At 50.9% G+C, this 14623-nt stretch overlaps 1 protein-coding gene across 1 annotated transcript in view; it reads left to right on the top strand.

Annotated features, from left to right (window-relative positions):
• The window catches only part of PAPPA (pappalysin 1), a 235286-nt gene that overhangs the window by 27987 nt on the left and 192676 nt on the right, over positions 1 to 14623 (top strand). Inside the window, exon 2 of the mRNA XM_032307751.1 lies at positions 4569 to 5631. Coding sequence (XP_032163642.1) covers positions 4569 to 5631 — 1063 coding nt within the window. The remainder of the gene's footprint in view (positions 1 to 4568; positions 5632 to 14623) is intronic.

Below are 14623 nucleotides of genomic sequence, written 5' to 3'. Positions count from 1 at the left end.
AGCTGCAGGACCAGGGTTCGAGGGGACCAGTGATTACCACGAGGCCCAGAGCAAGCCCTTTCCAGGTCTGGGGCCAGACCTGTCCATCTGTGTGTGCCCAGCACACCTCACGGGCTCTGCACACTTTTGGTGTCTGTTTCCACACGCTCATGGCCTTGAGGCGGGCTTATGCTAATTAGATGTAGATTGTGTGCAGGATTGCCCTGTAGCTTTCATCCTGTCACATGGGGATGTGTCCCCTGGGATCAACTTCCAGCACCATGCAGATGGTGCAGACTGCAGACGGCCTCTCTCTCTTTCCTTCACTCTGTCTTCCTGGACAACTATGGGGAGGGACAGGCTGGGCGTGGGGGTTCTCCCATGTCCTCTAGGGAACACCGTTCTTTGTCCTCTATGGAGATACACAGCGCAGAGGGGACCTGAGCACGCGAGCAATAGTAATGACACAGGGCATCCAACATTCAAATCAACACTTGTGCTGAGCTCCTTCTGCTTACAAGGAACCATTCTAGCAGTGAACAAAAGAGCTCTTCAATTGTAGGGGTAGGGGGATCATTTAATCCCAGCCTCTCCTTTTTCCAAGAAGGGAAAGGCGGCGGCCTGGCAGCAAGAAGGGGTGGTGTGACTTGTTCCAGGCAAGGTCATCCAGATCTCTGGTTCCAGATCCCTGATTCTGGGCTGGTGGCAAAGCCCCCTGAGTATGACTACTGTCAAGTAGGTCATTTCCATACAGAAATAAGTCCCTGTCACCATTATCCCCGCCCCCATCCCACCTCTGCTGAAGTTCACTGATTTCCTTTTGCCGCTTACACTCCAGATAAATATTTCCTTCTGAACTTCTGAAGCCACTGCTTCAAGGTTCTCATTTCCCTTAACGTGTTTCCTCTTGGTTCCACTGAAAAGCCTCTCTTTGCCCTTCCCCTCTGCCTCTGGGGGCGAAGCCAGCTCTTAGTCCTTGGCTCTGCGTGGCAGAGTCTGGCCTTTCTCACTGTGTCTCTCTTCTCTCTCAACTGCAAACAGAGGGGGCTTGAGCCGGGTCCCAAGCCCCAGGAAGGTTCTGAACTGAGGGCACCCTACAGATGTGTAAACATTTTACCTTGCTCACCCAGCTAGCCGCCTTCCAAAGGCAACAGGAAAACCAGGGACGGGAGAGCCCCTGGCAAAATAAAAAACCTGCCGGGAGAGAGAGTAAAAGAGAAAGAGAGAGGAAAAGGGGATCCTGTTTCAGATGTTAATTTTCTCATTAGAAGAATTTTCTCTTTAAGGGGGAGGGTTCACCAGGGGAGCAAGAGAAGGGGAGCTCAGTGGTGGGAGGGAGAGCAAGCATGGCGGCTCCAGGAACTTTGCTCTCACTGATCCTCCTGGCAAGGAGCAACACATAGAGCTGGGGTAGCTCGTTCCAAATCTGGAGTCACAGGTTCCGCTTTGGAAGGGTCCATGGGGAGGTAGCTTTTCACGCGCAGTGTCCTGACAGCAGCTAAGCAGATGGGGTTCGTGATTTCTAAGGAGGCTTTGCCAGTGGCTCTGGGGAGGACTCATGCTTTCTTTGAGCCTTCATCCTACCAACTCTTGCTGCATTAGTCAAGATGCCTTCAGGATGCCTGCTCTCTCTGGCCTTTCTGTATTTTGTTTCTTGTCATTTCCTACTTGGTATCATTGACATCACTCCCAGACTCACCAGCGTCTTAAAAATGAGCTCCCACTTGGACGGCTACTGTATGCCAAGGATGGTGTACCCTCTGTGTCTCTTGAGTATGACAGTGTGCTGGAAGGGAGATCTAGGCAAGAGAAGACCTGCAGAAGTGAAGGGAGGTTGCCCCAATGTTCGACTTAGTAACACTTTCATCAGAACGACTCCTAGTCCAAAGATCCTGCTCTTTCTGTGGTACCAAGAACACACCCTCTCTTCTGACTCATAAAGACCTAAGTTAAGGCCTTTGATTCTGTTTGTCCTTTTTCCTTCTCTGGCTCTGTTTGGAATCCTTCCTGTATTCCTTCGTGAGACACTTGTTGAGCGCCTGCTCTAGGCAAGGCATGGTACAAGATCCTAGGCAGGGGACAGATGGTCTAGCCAGAATTCTCCCTTTCAAGAACCCTTCCATCTAGGGGGACTCCAAAACCAGAGAGCAAATGTCTAATTGCCTTCAAGTAAAATAAGTTGAGAGGAAAGATGAACATTCTTTACAGGGCTATCATGGAGAGCTTCTTGGAAGAGGTGGTTTCTGTTTTAGTGGTGGAGAAAACCTGGAAATGCAGAGAAGCAGACTTCTACCAGGCATGCAAGGGGAACCTCATTCAGTCCCCTCCTTCACCAGATAGAGAACCAAGACCCCAAAGAGGTACTTAGTGCTTCACCAAGGTTGCCCAGCCAGTGAGAGCAGGTTGACTTTGTGAGGCGACCCCAGCCATTGCCTGAGGGACTGTTGGGCAGGGAGTGGGAGGAGGGGTATAGGCGGACTCAGATGCCAGGCCAAAACTGCCCTCTGCATCAGATGCTAACAAAGATTTACACAAGTTCTGAGGCCCCGGTATAAAGGAGCAGAGATCCTATGGGCCTCCTCCATTGATTTTGCTGGAAGCTGTCCATGCTCATTGATGAACGCTAATGGCAGATGCACGCTCAAAGTTATGGTGACCGCAACAAGTCTCCAGCTCAGAGTAGGGACTGTCCTCCTAAATGAGCATCTTGTATTCATTCTTATCTCCTTCTCTTTCTCCTCCCACCTGGCCTCGTACATCATCCCACACTTAAAACGCACTGTTAATTAGAAAGTCCTCTTCCCCATCCAACAGCCTGTCTGTGCCAAGGACACTGGGTGTATTCCAGAAAAGCTGAGGAATGGGGGTTGGTGATTATAAAGATAATTCAATCCAGAGAGAATCTGCTAAGTGATTTCCTGGGGTTCCCAGAGTAAGTCTAGAGACATCAGCCATGGGACCTTCCTGAACACCCAACTTGTCCCCCACCCCCCACCAGTTGGAATGTTCTAGATCCCTGGTGGCTTTGGTAGGGGAGAAGGAAGCACCCACAGAGTTAGTGCACAGGGTGGTGAATGCCAGGGTCTGATGGATGGAGGAGCCACTGACCAGTCCGTTGACCTTTAACCCATCCACCTCTTTGCTTTCTTGAGAATCTCGTGTCTGTTAACATCATCGCTGTAAGGGTGTTACGTGGATTAAATGAATTCACACACAGACCTTAGTACAATACAGAGGCTTGGACGATTTTAAGTAATGAAGGAGTCCCCCACATCTTTTATATTAAGAGGATGCTTTTCATTTCATTCTTTTGAAAATACTAACATTAGTGTTGGAGAAAAGCAAGCTGAGTTGGGTCTCAGAAACTTGTCATCGACTCTGTGTAACTTGACAAATGCCTTTCATTTTCTGGGTCTGAGATCCCTCACCTGTCAAGTGAAGAAGCTGGAAGCAGTGATCTTTAAAAATCTTTCCAGCTCAGACAGTAAGCATGTCTGCATTTCTCTGGGGCTAGATTTCAGGGCTAGCCAGGAAGGCCTCCTGTTAGAAGGTAGAAGCATTAGCTTTGTGGCCTCTGACTCTCGCTTCTCTGGGCCAACTTTGCTAACAGTTCACCACCACTGGCCATCTGATGACGGCCAACGGTGATGTGTGCCCAAGGTTTTGGTGGCCGTAATAGGGGTGCTCCTTCTCAATGAACATCTTTACTCATTACTAACCCCATTCTTCTCTTGCCTTGTATATCATCCCACACTTAAAATGCCCTCTTGGTTGTTTTTTAGTGTTGGGGGTGATTTATTTATGTATTTGAGAGCGAGCGAGCATGTGCACGAGTTGGGAGAAGGACAGAGACAGGATCCCAAGCAGACTTCCTACTGAGCACAGAGCCTAACATGGGGCTCAGTCATACCACCCATAAGATCATGATCTGAGCCGAAACCACCAGTTGGATGCTTAACCAACTGAGCCACCCAAGCACCCCTAAAATACCTTCTTTTTTTAAAAAACATTTAAAAAATCTATTTATTTGACAGAGAGAGAGATCACAAGTAGGCAGAGAGGTAGGCAGAGAGAAGGGAAGCAGACTCCCCACCGAGCAGAGAGCCTAATGCGGGACTCCATCCCAGGACCCTGAGATCATGACCTGAGCTGAAGGCAGCGGCTTAACCCCCCGAGGCATCCAGGCGCCCCTAAAATACCCTCTTTATTATAATATCCTCTTCCCCATCCAACAATTTTGCAAAATCAAAGGTGTTCAGATTTCCATTGTTGTTACTGTTGGTATTTTCTTTAGCCCAAGTACCCATTCTACAAACTGAAATCTTTCTCGTATGTTCCATGTTCAGAACCAATGGAAGTGAAACCACTTAGGCTAACATAGTGGGGAGAACCCCCCACCAAAACCAGCTCCTCCTTACCTTGTCCTAAGTCTGGTCCCAGAGGCTTCATTAAGAACTAGAGGACCCTGCGGGGCACAGTTTGAGAACCGCTGGTCTAGGACATCCTCATACTAGTTTTAACAGAGAGAAGTAACTGAGTGCCCTCTTCCATCCTTTACTGACGCCTCTCTCTCTCTCTGGGCCACATAGGGCTGTATGACAAATGTTCTTATACCTCACGTGACCGAGGATGGGTCGTGGGAATTCACACCGTCAGTGACCAAGGCAACAGAGACCCACGCTACTTTTTCTCCCTGAAGACAGACCGAGCCCGGCAAGTGACCACCATCAATGCCCACCGCAGCTACCTCCCAGGCCAGTGGGTGCACCTAGCTGCCACCTATGACGGGCGGCTGATGAAACTCTACATGAACGGTGCCCAGGTGGCCACCTCGGGGGAGCAGGTGGGCGGCATCTTCAGCCCGTTGACCCAGAAGTGTAAAGTGCTCATGTTGGGGGGCAGTGCTCTGAATCACAACTACCGGGGCTACATCGAGCGCTTCAGTCTGTGGAAGGTGGCCCGGACTCAGCGGGAGATACTGCTCGACATGGAAACCCATGGCCTCCATGCGCCTCTACCTCAGCTCCTCCTCCAGGAGAACTGGGACAACGTGAAGCACACCTGGTCCCCCATGAAGGACGGCAACATCCCCCAAGTGGAACTCAGCGGTGCCCACGGCTTCCTGCTGGACACGAGTCTGGAGCCTCCCTTGTGTGGGCAGACGTTGTGTGACAACACGGAGGTCATTGCCAGCTACAACCAGCTCCCGCGGTTCCGCCGGCCCAAGGTGGTGCGCTACCGCGTGGTCAACCTCCATGACGACAACCATGAGAACCCCACGGTGAGCCGTCAGCAGATCGACTTCCAGCACCGGCAGCTGGCCGAGGCCTTCAGACACTATAACATCTCCTGGGATCTGGAGGTGCTCGAGGTGAGCAACTCCTCCCTGCGCCACCGCCTCGTCCTGGCCAACTGCGACATCAGCAAGATCGGGGACGAGAGCTGCGACCTCGAGTGCAACCACACGCTGACCGGCCACGACGGCGGGGACTGCCGCCACCTACGCCACCCTGCCTTCGTGAAGAAGCAGCACAACGGGGTGTGTGACATGGACTGTAATTACGAACGGTTCAACTTTGATGGCGGAGAGTGCTGCGACCCCGAAATCACGGATGTCACCAAGACTTGCTTCGACCCCGACTCTCCGCACAGGTAAGACCTGCCAGGCAGGCGATGCCCAGCTGTGAGCTGACTCGGTCCCCTCAGCATTGCATAGGCGAGGTGCCTGAGAGCCCTAGGAGTTCCAGAACTTTGCAGATTTTCTGGCTTGCACCGTAGCTTGGTGACTGAGGCCAACTTCTTACGCATCTCTTATGGGGACGATACACGAAGATAGCCCACCAAAACAGTATTCGCTGAGCCCCCGCTGTGGGCTGTGAGAGAGGACAACCCCGTCTTCTTAAAGAGCTCAGAGTCAAAACTGGGTAATGTGAACCACATAATGGGTAACTGTCATAACACACGTGGTAGAGTGGGGTACAACGCATTCCCTAGTCCACTGTGACTGTTTAAATTAGTTGAGATTAAATAAATTTAAAATCTGGCCTGAGTCCCATGAACAACATTTCACGGACTCAGCAGCCTTATGGGCTGTAGTGGCTACCGTGCTGGACAGAGCATTATGGAACACGCTTCCCGGCCGAGTGTTCGTTCTGTTGCACTGTGCTGATAAATCCAGGATCAGCTGGGTCGCACAGCCTGGGTTCGGGTCTCAGCCATACTGTTTCCTCGCTCTGTAACCTCTTAGAAGCCATGCCTTCCTCTGTAAAATGGGAGTGATAACAGCACCTGCTTTGTGAAGCTGCTCTGGAGTTGGAGAGGGGGTATGTAATGCATGGTCTTCCTGCTCATGGCTGGCGGGCCATGAGGTCTCAGTAAGCATATTTGTCCTTACTTGTGTCAGGAAGGTGCTGTGTGCTGTACGCTGTGTTTAGGGAGTGCCAAGGGAGATCAAAGAGAAAAAAAGCTGACTTGGCACTCAAATATCTCCAGAAAAGCTCCGATCTGGTTTGGACATCCAAGATTGGGTTGGGGGAGAGAGGAGGGCACTCCGGGCAGAGGGACGTGTCATCCACTGCGGAGAAGAGGGCAGAAAGGGGACGCTTCTGTCCAAGGCTTCCCTTAGCCTCTGCTTGCACTGTCAACTCTAAACAGCACCCTCAAGGAAAAGCCCAGAGGTGAACCTGGGGGTGATCTATATTCAATATGGGACTCAGAGGAACTAGTTCCAAGCCAGAGAGACAGGCAGCATCCACTTTCCTGATCTCCCAGATTCACGCTGGACTTTTCCATTCTGTCCAGCGCACAGGACCCTGGACTTGCTGATAGCTCGAGCACATTTGCCGACCTCTGCAGGTTTTCTGCTGACTCTTCTCTTTATGTCTCTCTCAAAAAAGCAAGGGCCTCCCATGCACAGACAAAATACCTATGTGCAAAGGAATGGCGATGCTGGCAGGAGAATGTCGTGCCTGGCAGCAAGCCAGAAAGCACGTCAGCTCAGCCTGCTGGCACCAGGCAGGCTCTGGACTCCCACCTTGTTCAGAGACACTAGCGGCCCAAGTGGGAAGAAGCCTTGCTGTGTGGCTGGTTCCTTCCAGGTCACAGTGCACTTTCATCTCTGCTCTCCTTTGGGCTTTGACAGACTTTGGTAAGGCAGGCAAGACCGGGGTTAGTATTTGCATTTGACCGACAGGGAGCTCGAGGAGCTGAGGGGAGGCAATGACTCCACCAAGGTCATGGGTCAGGAGAGCCATTCAGCTAAGTCACAAATGCAAGTCTCTGAGATTAAGGCAGCATGTGCTCTACAGAGCTGGACTCCCGGGACGTACCCGCGTGCTCAGGCAGAGTGGGCACGGAGGAGGGCAAAGTGCCGCGGATAGCCTCAAGTTCTTCACCCATTTCCACGTTCATTTGTTCCTTCGTTCCTGCTTTCATTCATTTGATCATTCATTCATCCATTCCTACAACAATTGCTTCTTCAGCACCAGGAGGGTGGGTACCCTTAGCCCTATTGTGCCGCGAGAAATTCAGGATCCAGACTGACCTAGGGATTTAGCCAAGGTCACTCAACTAATAAATGGAGAGCTCAGACTCACATCCAGGTCTGTTGACTCTAAAGCTCCCACGGAAGAGAAGGATTTTTAAGTCTGAGAAGCAGTAAGAGGCAGAGTTGAAGGGCAGGGTTGGTAGGCAGGGCGGCTTCACAAGGCCTTGGGGAAAACTGCTGAGCTGATTGGGTCAGGACCGAGGGCAGCGGGCACTGTCCTGGTATGGAGGGGCCGTGGGGCCCCATCCCAGATACCTCACCATCAGCAGACAGAGTTGGCAGCCTCCAACGGCCTCCCCTTTTCTAAGTCACGGGACTGCCTGCCCAGAATGTCCGGGAGCAGCTGTGTGCCAGCTCTGTGACCATTCACGCCGGGGCACTTGTTGGCCAGCTGCGAAGGTCATGAGCCCCGGGTGAGCCCCATCAGGCAACGTGTCATCTCCTGATGGGGCCGGGGATGACGGTGTCCAGGCTGTTTTGGCTTTCCAGTGTGCAGAGAGGAACCTGGGGACGTTTGCAGAGAAATATTGGCTTTGTGACTTTAAGAAAAGGGAGGGAGGGGAGGAGGGAGGAAGACAGACAGAAAGGAGGGAGGGAGGCAGGCCCCTTTAGCGGAAGCAGTGAAAATTTGATTGACGTTATCTAGGTGATTTTTAATAAAGAGCTGAACTTCATTCTCATCAGGGTCCTCTCTCTCTCTCCCTCCCTCCCCTCCTCCCTCTTTCTCTCCCCTCTTCTCTCTTTTTCTCTCTTAATGGGTAAAGATAATAAAACTATTGAATACTTCCCAGTCTATGGTAAGGCACCAGTTTTGGGGTTCCCCCCCCGTATATTGCAAACCAATACCTTTGAAATATACAGCACAAAATGAATCCATATAAAATGAAATACCACCAGAGTGTCGGTGTCAGAGTTCTTGAAAAGTTTCTCCATTCCTGCATGCACTGCGCCATAGCAGCCCGGGCCCTGCCCGCCTTGAGCGGCACTGATTAAAATTCACTGTTCTGACAATTTACGTAGCGAGTCCCTTGAGTATAATAAGATTCCTAGTAATGGAGCTGGGCAGATTGGTGAATTCTGTCAGAGAAGTGTATCTTTTAACATGTTTGGACTCCAGGAGAGCACCTCATCCTAGGTCAAATGTTGGACCTAGAAACATCCTCTGAGATCATTGGTCCAAGCCCCTTCTCCCCTATAGAGGGAAACCGAGACCAGAGCTCACACTGTCCATTAGTAGTCACACTGGAGATAAGGTTGCTCTGGATTTCTGACTCCTGGTCATCTGCGGTGACACAGCTGTCCAGGACTGCCCTGACATTCTGGACAGTCACACATCCCTGCCCCTTCATGTTCTCTTCCTAATTATCCCTGAGAGCTTGGGATTATGGAGTGCCTGAATGAGTGAGTTTGGGTGAGAAGGTGATGATGGCCTTAGGCTTCCATGAACCCCTGTAGAACCATCAGAGCTATCTTGGCAGCCAGTTTTCCTTCGTAAGGGTCTAGAATAACAGCAACCAGTGGAGGAGGCACAAAAAAAGCGGGGGGGGGGGGGTACTGGACAGTGAGAGGCAGGAGCTTATATCATAACCACATAAAGATGTTTGGCACGATGAGCAAATTCTCCTGGGGCCAAGACTGTAGGGCAGCGGTATACACACTTCAAGTCTCCAAGGGCCTGTCCTGTAGGAAAGGGAGCAGGATTCCTCTACATGATTTCTAAGTCCTGCTTGGAACCAGAGTGCTGTAATTATAGGCGGCCGCTCAGAGCGGAGTAACAGATGATGTCATCACCCTTCAGAGTGCTCCTCCCAGGGGAGCACCTCTCTGCGGATGAGTGAGCAACCCGTCACCTGAAGGAGGCACAGCGAGGACCGTGGCAATGCTGTAGAGAGTAGCCTTGATGGGCTTGGGGCTGAGCCCAGCACAGCCTGACTTTTTGCTGCTGTCTTCTTCCAGTCATGTTAATGGAACCACACAATAACATTTGCAAACAGACATTTCTTGGGTCTGTGCATCCCTGCCTGGCCCTCTGCTCTTCACTGGGGATACCGGAAGGGGTGGGAGGCACTCCTCACCATTAGGGAGCTTTCATTTTGGTGGGGGAAGCATATTCACCCAAAAGAAACTCTGATCCCATGACACGCAGTGGGACAGAGCTCTGGAAGGCAGAGATCTGCTTGGACAAGGAGGACAAGGTGCGTTGGCTGGCGGAGGCATGCTTTGAGGGCAGCTGGAGATGGGCAAGACTTTCAGAGGTAGAGATGCAGGCTGCAGAGGCCAGGGCCTGGCAGAACACAGGTGATACATTCAAACGGCACAGTTAAGGAGAGTTGAAGGAGGGATACATGGGAAGGAGAAGCTATCTACAACAGGGTAGGCAGACCTTGACAATCGCCAAGGCCAGAGTCAGCAACAGTGGAGAGCCATTTGTATTCTTGGTCTAGAGGGACAAGAAGAGAGAGTGGTTCGGGAACCTCGAGAGTGACTGTGTGCAGAGGACCCCTGGGCAGTAGCGGCGACTCTCTCTAAAGAGGGGTGGCCAACCTCCTGTAGCCCCCAGGCCAGAAGGGAGCCTGGAGAGTACATGCTACATTGTCATTCCCTTCTGCTTCCCTGTCTTCTTCTAGAAGCCACAGGACAAAGGAACCCACAGACGCACCCCAATGAGGCCAGCCTCCGAGGGGCACGGAGCAGGGTGGGGGGGGATGGATGGTGGATGTGGATGGGCAAACAGCATGGGCAGAGCACGGAGAAAGACAGCCCATGCAGAGAGTACAAGAGAAGCAAGGGCACAGGAGGGGAGGAAGCGCTTGGAGAATGAGTCTTCAGCATGGCCGGGACCCAGACGTAAGCAGGGGAGGGTCTACTTGATCTCCTGGCAAACGAATATCAAGCTAAATCCTTCCTTCCTCCTCCTCTCCCTTTCTTTATTTCCTTCTGCCTTTTCCTCCCCTCCTTTGCTTTCCCCTCCTTTATTTCCGTCCCTTTCTTTCTTCTTTTCCTCTCCCAGTAAATGTTTGTTGAATGCTCCCTCTGTGCCGGCCCAGCCCCTGCCTTTTGGAGCTCACCATCTAGAGGAAAAGACAGACAAGAAAGCATGCCATTGTGATCACGGGTGTGAAGGAAGGCTCCCCAGTGTCAGCCAGGAGGACCCGTCTGTGTGAGCAGTGAACGTTTTTCTATCAGACTGGCCATTTAGGAAAAAAAACAAAAAACAAAAAAAAACATTCCAATGAACTTGGCTGTTCTTTACAAGTGGTGGAGATGAGCCAGGTGGGCAGAATTTCATCTGCAGCCATTAGAGATGTCTACTAACAAGTTAGAATGCACTTCACATGCCTTTTTAGAGATAAAAGGGAAAACCTGGATATTAAGGGAAACCCCTGGCATCAGGAGCTCAGGGGGCATTTGACACTTTGGGCTGCATGCACCCCATTGCAAGAATACATTGCAACAAACCCACCAAGCTTCTGTTTGGATCCTCCAAACGCAAGCTATGTCAAGGTTGGGTGAACTTGACCTTTATCTGTGAATTTGTACTTATATGCAATTGGAAGATAGAAAAAGACTTCCCTTGTACACTGTTGGCTCATAGGAAAACATTTTCTTTGTCTTCCCTTTATTATTATTTTTTTTAATGGAACAAGGGCATTCCCCGGGGGCCATGTTATTTTTTTTGGACCCAAGCTGACATTGCTGGAAGTCTTTGGAAAGAACTGCAGTAAGCCTTAGGCAGGCTCCTCGACCCCTCTGCTGGCACTACAGCTGTCCTCAGTGGCCTCCCTGACTCCTTGTCAGAGACCATTAAATGGTTTGCCTTTGCATGTTGGGGTCTCTTCTTTTTTGGGATGATCTCATGAAACATACACTTCCTTCTCCCAAGTTCTCCCCATATCGGGATATGTTGCGTGGAGTCAGGGACTTTCTGAGCTGAAAGGAGTAGTGGCCGTGTCTGGCCTTTTCTTGCTATAGATCAGGAGGCCGAGCTCCCTAGAGGGGCCAGCACTGACCCAGGCCTCCCAGCGAGAGTGAGGCCAAGCCGAGGGCAAGACCCAGGATCTCATTTCCTAATTTCAAGGCCTTTCTACCCTCCTCCCATCTTAGGAGCTTAGGATTTGCAACTTGGAAACATTCTGTCAAGGATGGTCACGTTCTTCCCCATTGTCCTGGGGATCCAACATGTGACCTCTGTCCTAAAGGTGCTTATATTCTGTAGTTCAGTGACATTTTGTTACAGTCATTCAAGAGGTGGTGAGAAGGCAGATGATTAATTTCCCAGGGAACCACACGGACGATCAGGCTTACGTGAGCTCTGAGAAAAAGGCAGGATCCCTGTGGCGTGAGGAAGTCAGAAAAGGTTTTCTGGGAGAAGGAGGCACACAAATGGACCACCAGGATTCACAGGCTCTGTAATGACAGAAGGGAACAAAGAGATTGAGGTGGGAAGGGGAGGGGAGGGTTCCAGAAAAAGGTAAGTCTACTTGGGCCTAAGCGGGGTTGAATGCCACGGTTTGTTTTTTTCTGGCTGTGGAGCTCTGAGAATCAGACTAACACAGAATGGAGGGATGATTCAGGAGGGATCGATGCTAGCTAGCCCCCGCTCAGCCACATCTTAGCTGTGCAGTCGCGGACCAGTCTCGTAATCTCCTGGAACCCCCATTTCCACATCTATGGAAAGGGAATCCTAATAGTATCTGACCGGCTGAATCACGTGATTGCCTTGAGGGTCACATAAAATACTATCCCAGCAAGAGTTCTGGGAAGAGTTAACGAGCACACAGATGAAAGAGGGCTTTGTTATTTGTTCAGTAACTTTGTTCATTCTTTTCCAGTAATCGTGTAAGAGAAATTGCTTGGAATTTTATAATCAGAATATCAGAGTTTATTTAATGTGACTAATATTCATTAAAGCAATAACCGGAGTCAGGCCTGGTATAGTGGAAAAGTGATATGTGTTGGAGACTGACCAGGGTCCGTATCCTGGTTCCACTCTTCGTTAGCTGTCTGACCTTGGCTCATTTCTCAATAAGAGTTGCTGGTTTCTCTTCTGTAAGAATTGGGCGAGGACAGCTCTCCGACCGTGCGTCGTGCAATTTAGCCGAAGTCATCTGTATCAAGCCGCTGGTCATAGTGTGTGGCACATAGTAGGTCCAGAGTCCCCTCCCTTCTTGGGTACACACAGGGACCCCTCTCAATCAGCATTGTTTTCTGGAGACTGACTTTCTGCAGGCTCATTTAAAAAAAAAAAAAAAAAAAAAAAGGGCCTGGATGGAACAGCAGGACACACACTGAGGGCATTTACACAGATTACTTTCATTCTTAAAATACTGACTTTTTTGTTTTTTTAGGACTGCCCACAGAATTGGTATTTTTAAATAAAGACCATATAACATATCCAACCCATTGAGCTCGCACACTAGTTTATTTTTGAAATGACCCAAATGCCGAACTGTGTTCGAGGACATATTTCCTCCTGGAACGATCCCAGGCGGTGTTGGCATTGGTCACCAGGGGTGGTGAGCCAATTTGATGGAGGGTCCTAGATTTTTTGACCGTCCCCAGCCTATGCGTCCGCTTGCGTGTGGACGCAGAAATACCTCTCTCCAGGCCACGCGTGGCGGGGTCCCATTCTCTGCTTCCGTCTGGATTACCTTCATGTTATTCATCTCAACAAAGTCCACCTCCCCTCAGAGGTCCCATCTGTGACTCTGCACAGGTGACTGTGGTCTTTGAGATCAAGATAGAGGGGGGAATGGAGCAAAGAGAGCTGTTGGTGGTTTCTCCATGCAATGTTCAGGAGCTCAAAACAGGGACCCGTGAGAAGCTGTGGAGGATAGTGATAGTCTCGCAAAAAAACATAAGAATGTGAGTTTTGGACACCAAGTGTACTTGAAATCAAGCCATTTAAACATGTCCATGACCTTGAGCAAGTCTCTAACTTTAGCAGAGGCTCAGGTGCCTCTTCCTAAAGTCAGGGATGAAGGTATTGCAGGCTTCTGCGTTGAGGGGCTCAGAGGATTCGGTGAAATGTTGCAGGGGTCAGCCCTTTACCCCAGCGCCGGCCATTGTGTGAGCACTCAAAACAACAGTGGTGGTTGGGGATTTTCCATCGCTGGGAAATCTTCTGACCTCTTACACACATATTCCCTAATTCCCAGCCCCCTCTGGATCCTGAGCCCCCTCCCTGGAACCTTCGGGCTGCAGCGGGGGTTGTAGACAAGCTAGTCCTGCTCTTCTACCAAAGGCCCTTTCATTTTGGCTCCTGCAGGTTCCATTTTAAAAAGATTGTCCTGACTCCGAAAGCCCTGCGCATGCTAAATGATACCCTACTCATTGTCCCAAGCAGCACATTGCTGTGAGTTTAGGCATCCCCAGCATAAAGCCAAGGTGTGTCCAGGATCCCAGGATGGGGCTGGCTGTGTCACTCTCACACATCCTAGGGAAGGAGCTGGAAGCCAGGTGGACACCCCAGGGGCTCTCGGAACCCCACCGGGCCATGTAAGAGGCAGCACAAGACGCCTGCTCATGCCTGTGACTCTGACCACAGCAGGATCTCTGTCTCAGAGTTTGTAGGTGAAATTTGCAGGTGCTCCCTGTCTCACCCTTTTTCCTGGAGGTGCATTTCCATCTCCAGCTCTCCGGATGGACGGATGGATGGGAGCGCTTGGTGCCCTCTCGGCCCCAGAGGGAAGCAGTTGGGGTTTTTCCACCCCAGTCTGACCTCATCAGCACCCTCCGGTTCCTTCCACCGTCCACTGGTGACGCTGACTACTCATGACAGCCTCAGCTCGGCCAGACGCCCGTCCAGGGTGGGAAACAAAGCAGTGGGGGCTTGAGGGAGGGTGGAATGGGCAGACGCAGGCATGTTTTGCTTTAGGGAAACACATTCCCCTAAATTGTTTGTGGCTCAGCTTGTACCTGCAGACTCCCAGCTACCCAATTCTCCGTCTCCTGTGAGGGCACTTCGGCACCCCTGCTTTCACTTTCTGGAAGCACAAAACCCATGTGTGAACGACAGTGCGTTTTGCCCAAGTCCAACAGGCTCCCATCTCCCTGGTTTCTTGGTTTTGTTTTGTTTTTTGGAGCTGTGACTTCTTG

This window comes from Mustela erminea, chromosome 12, assembly GCF_009829155.1.
Source record: "Mustela erminea isolate mMusErm1 chromosome 12, mMusErm1.Pri, whole genome shotgun sequence".
Lineage (NCBI taxonomy): Eukaryota > Metazoa > Chordata > Mammalia > Carnivora > Mustelidae > Mustela > Mustela erminea.
The sequence above is the reverse complement of the archived record's forward strand: the minus strand, read 5'-3'. Positions and strand labels throughout refer to the sequence as shown.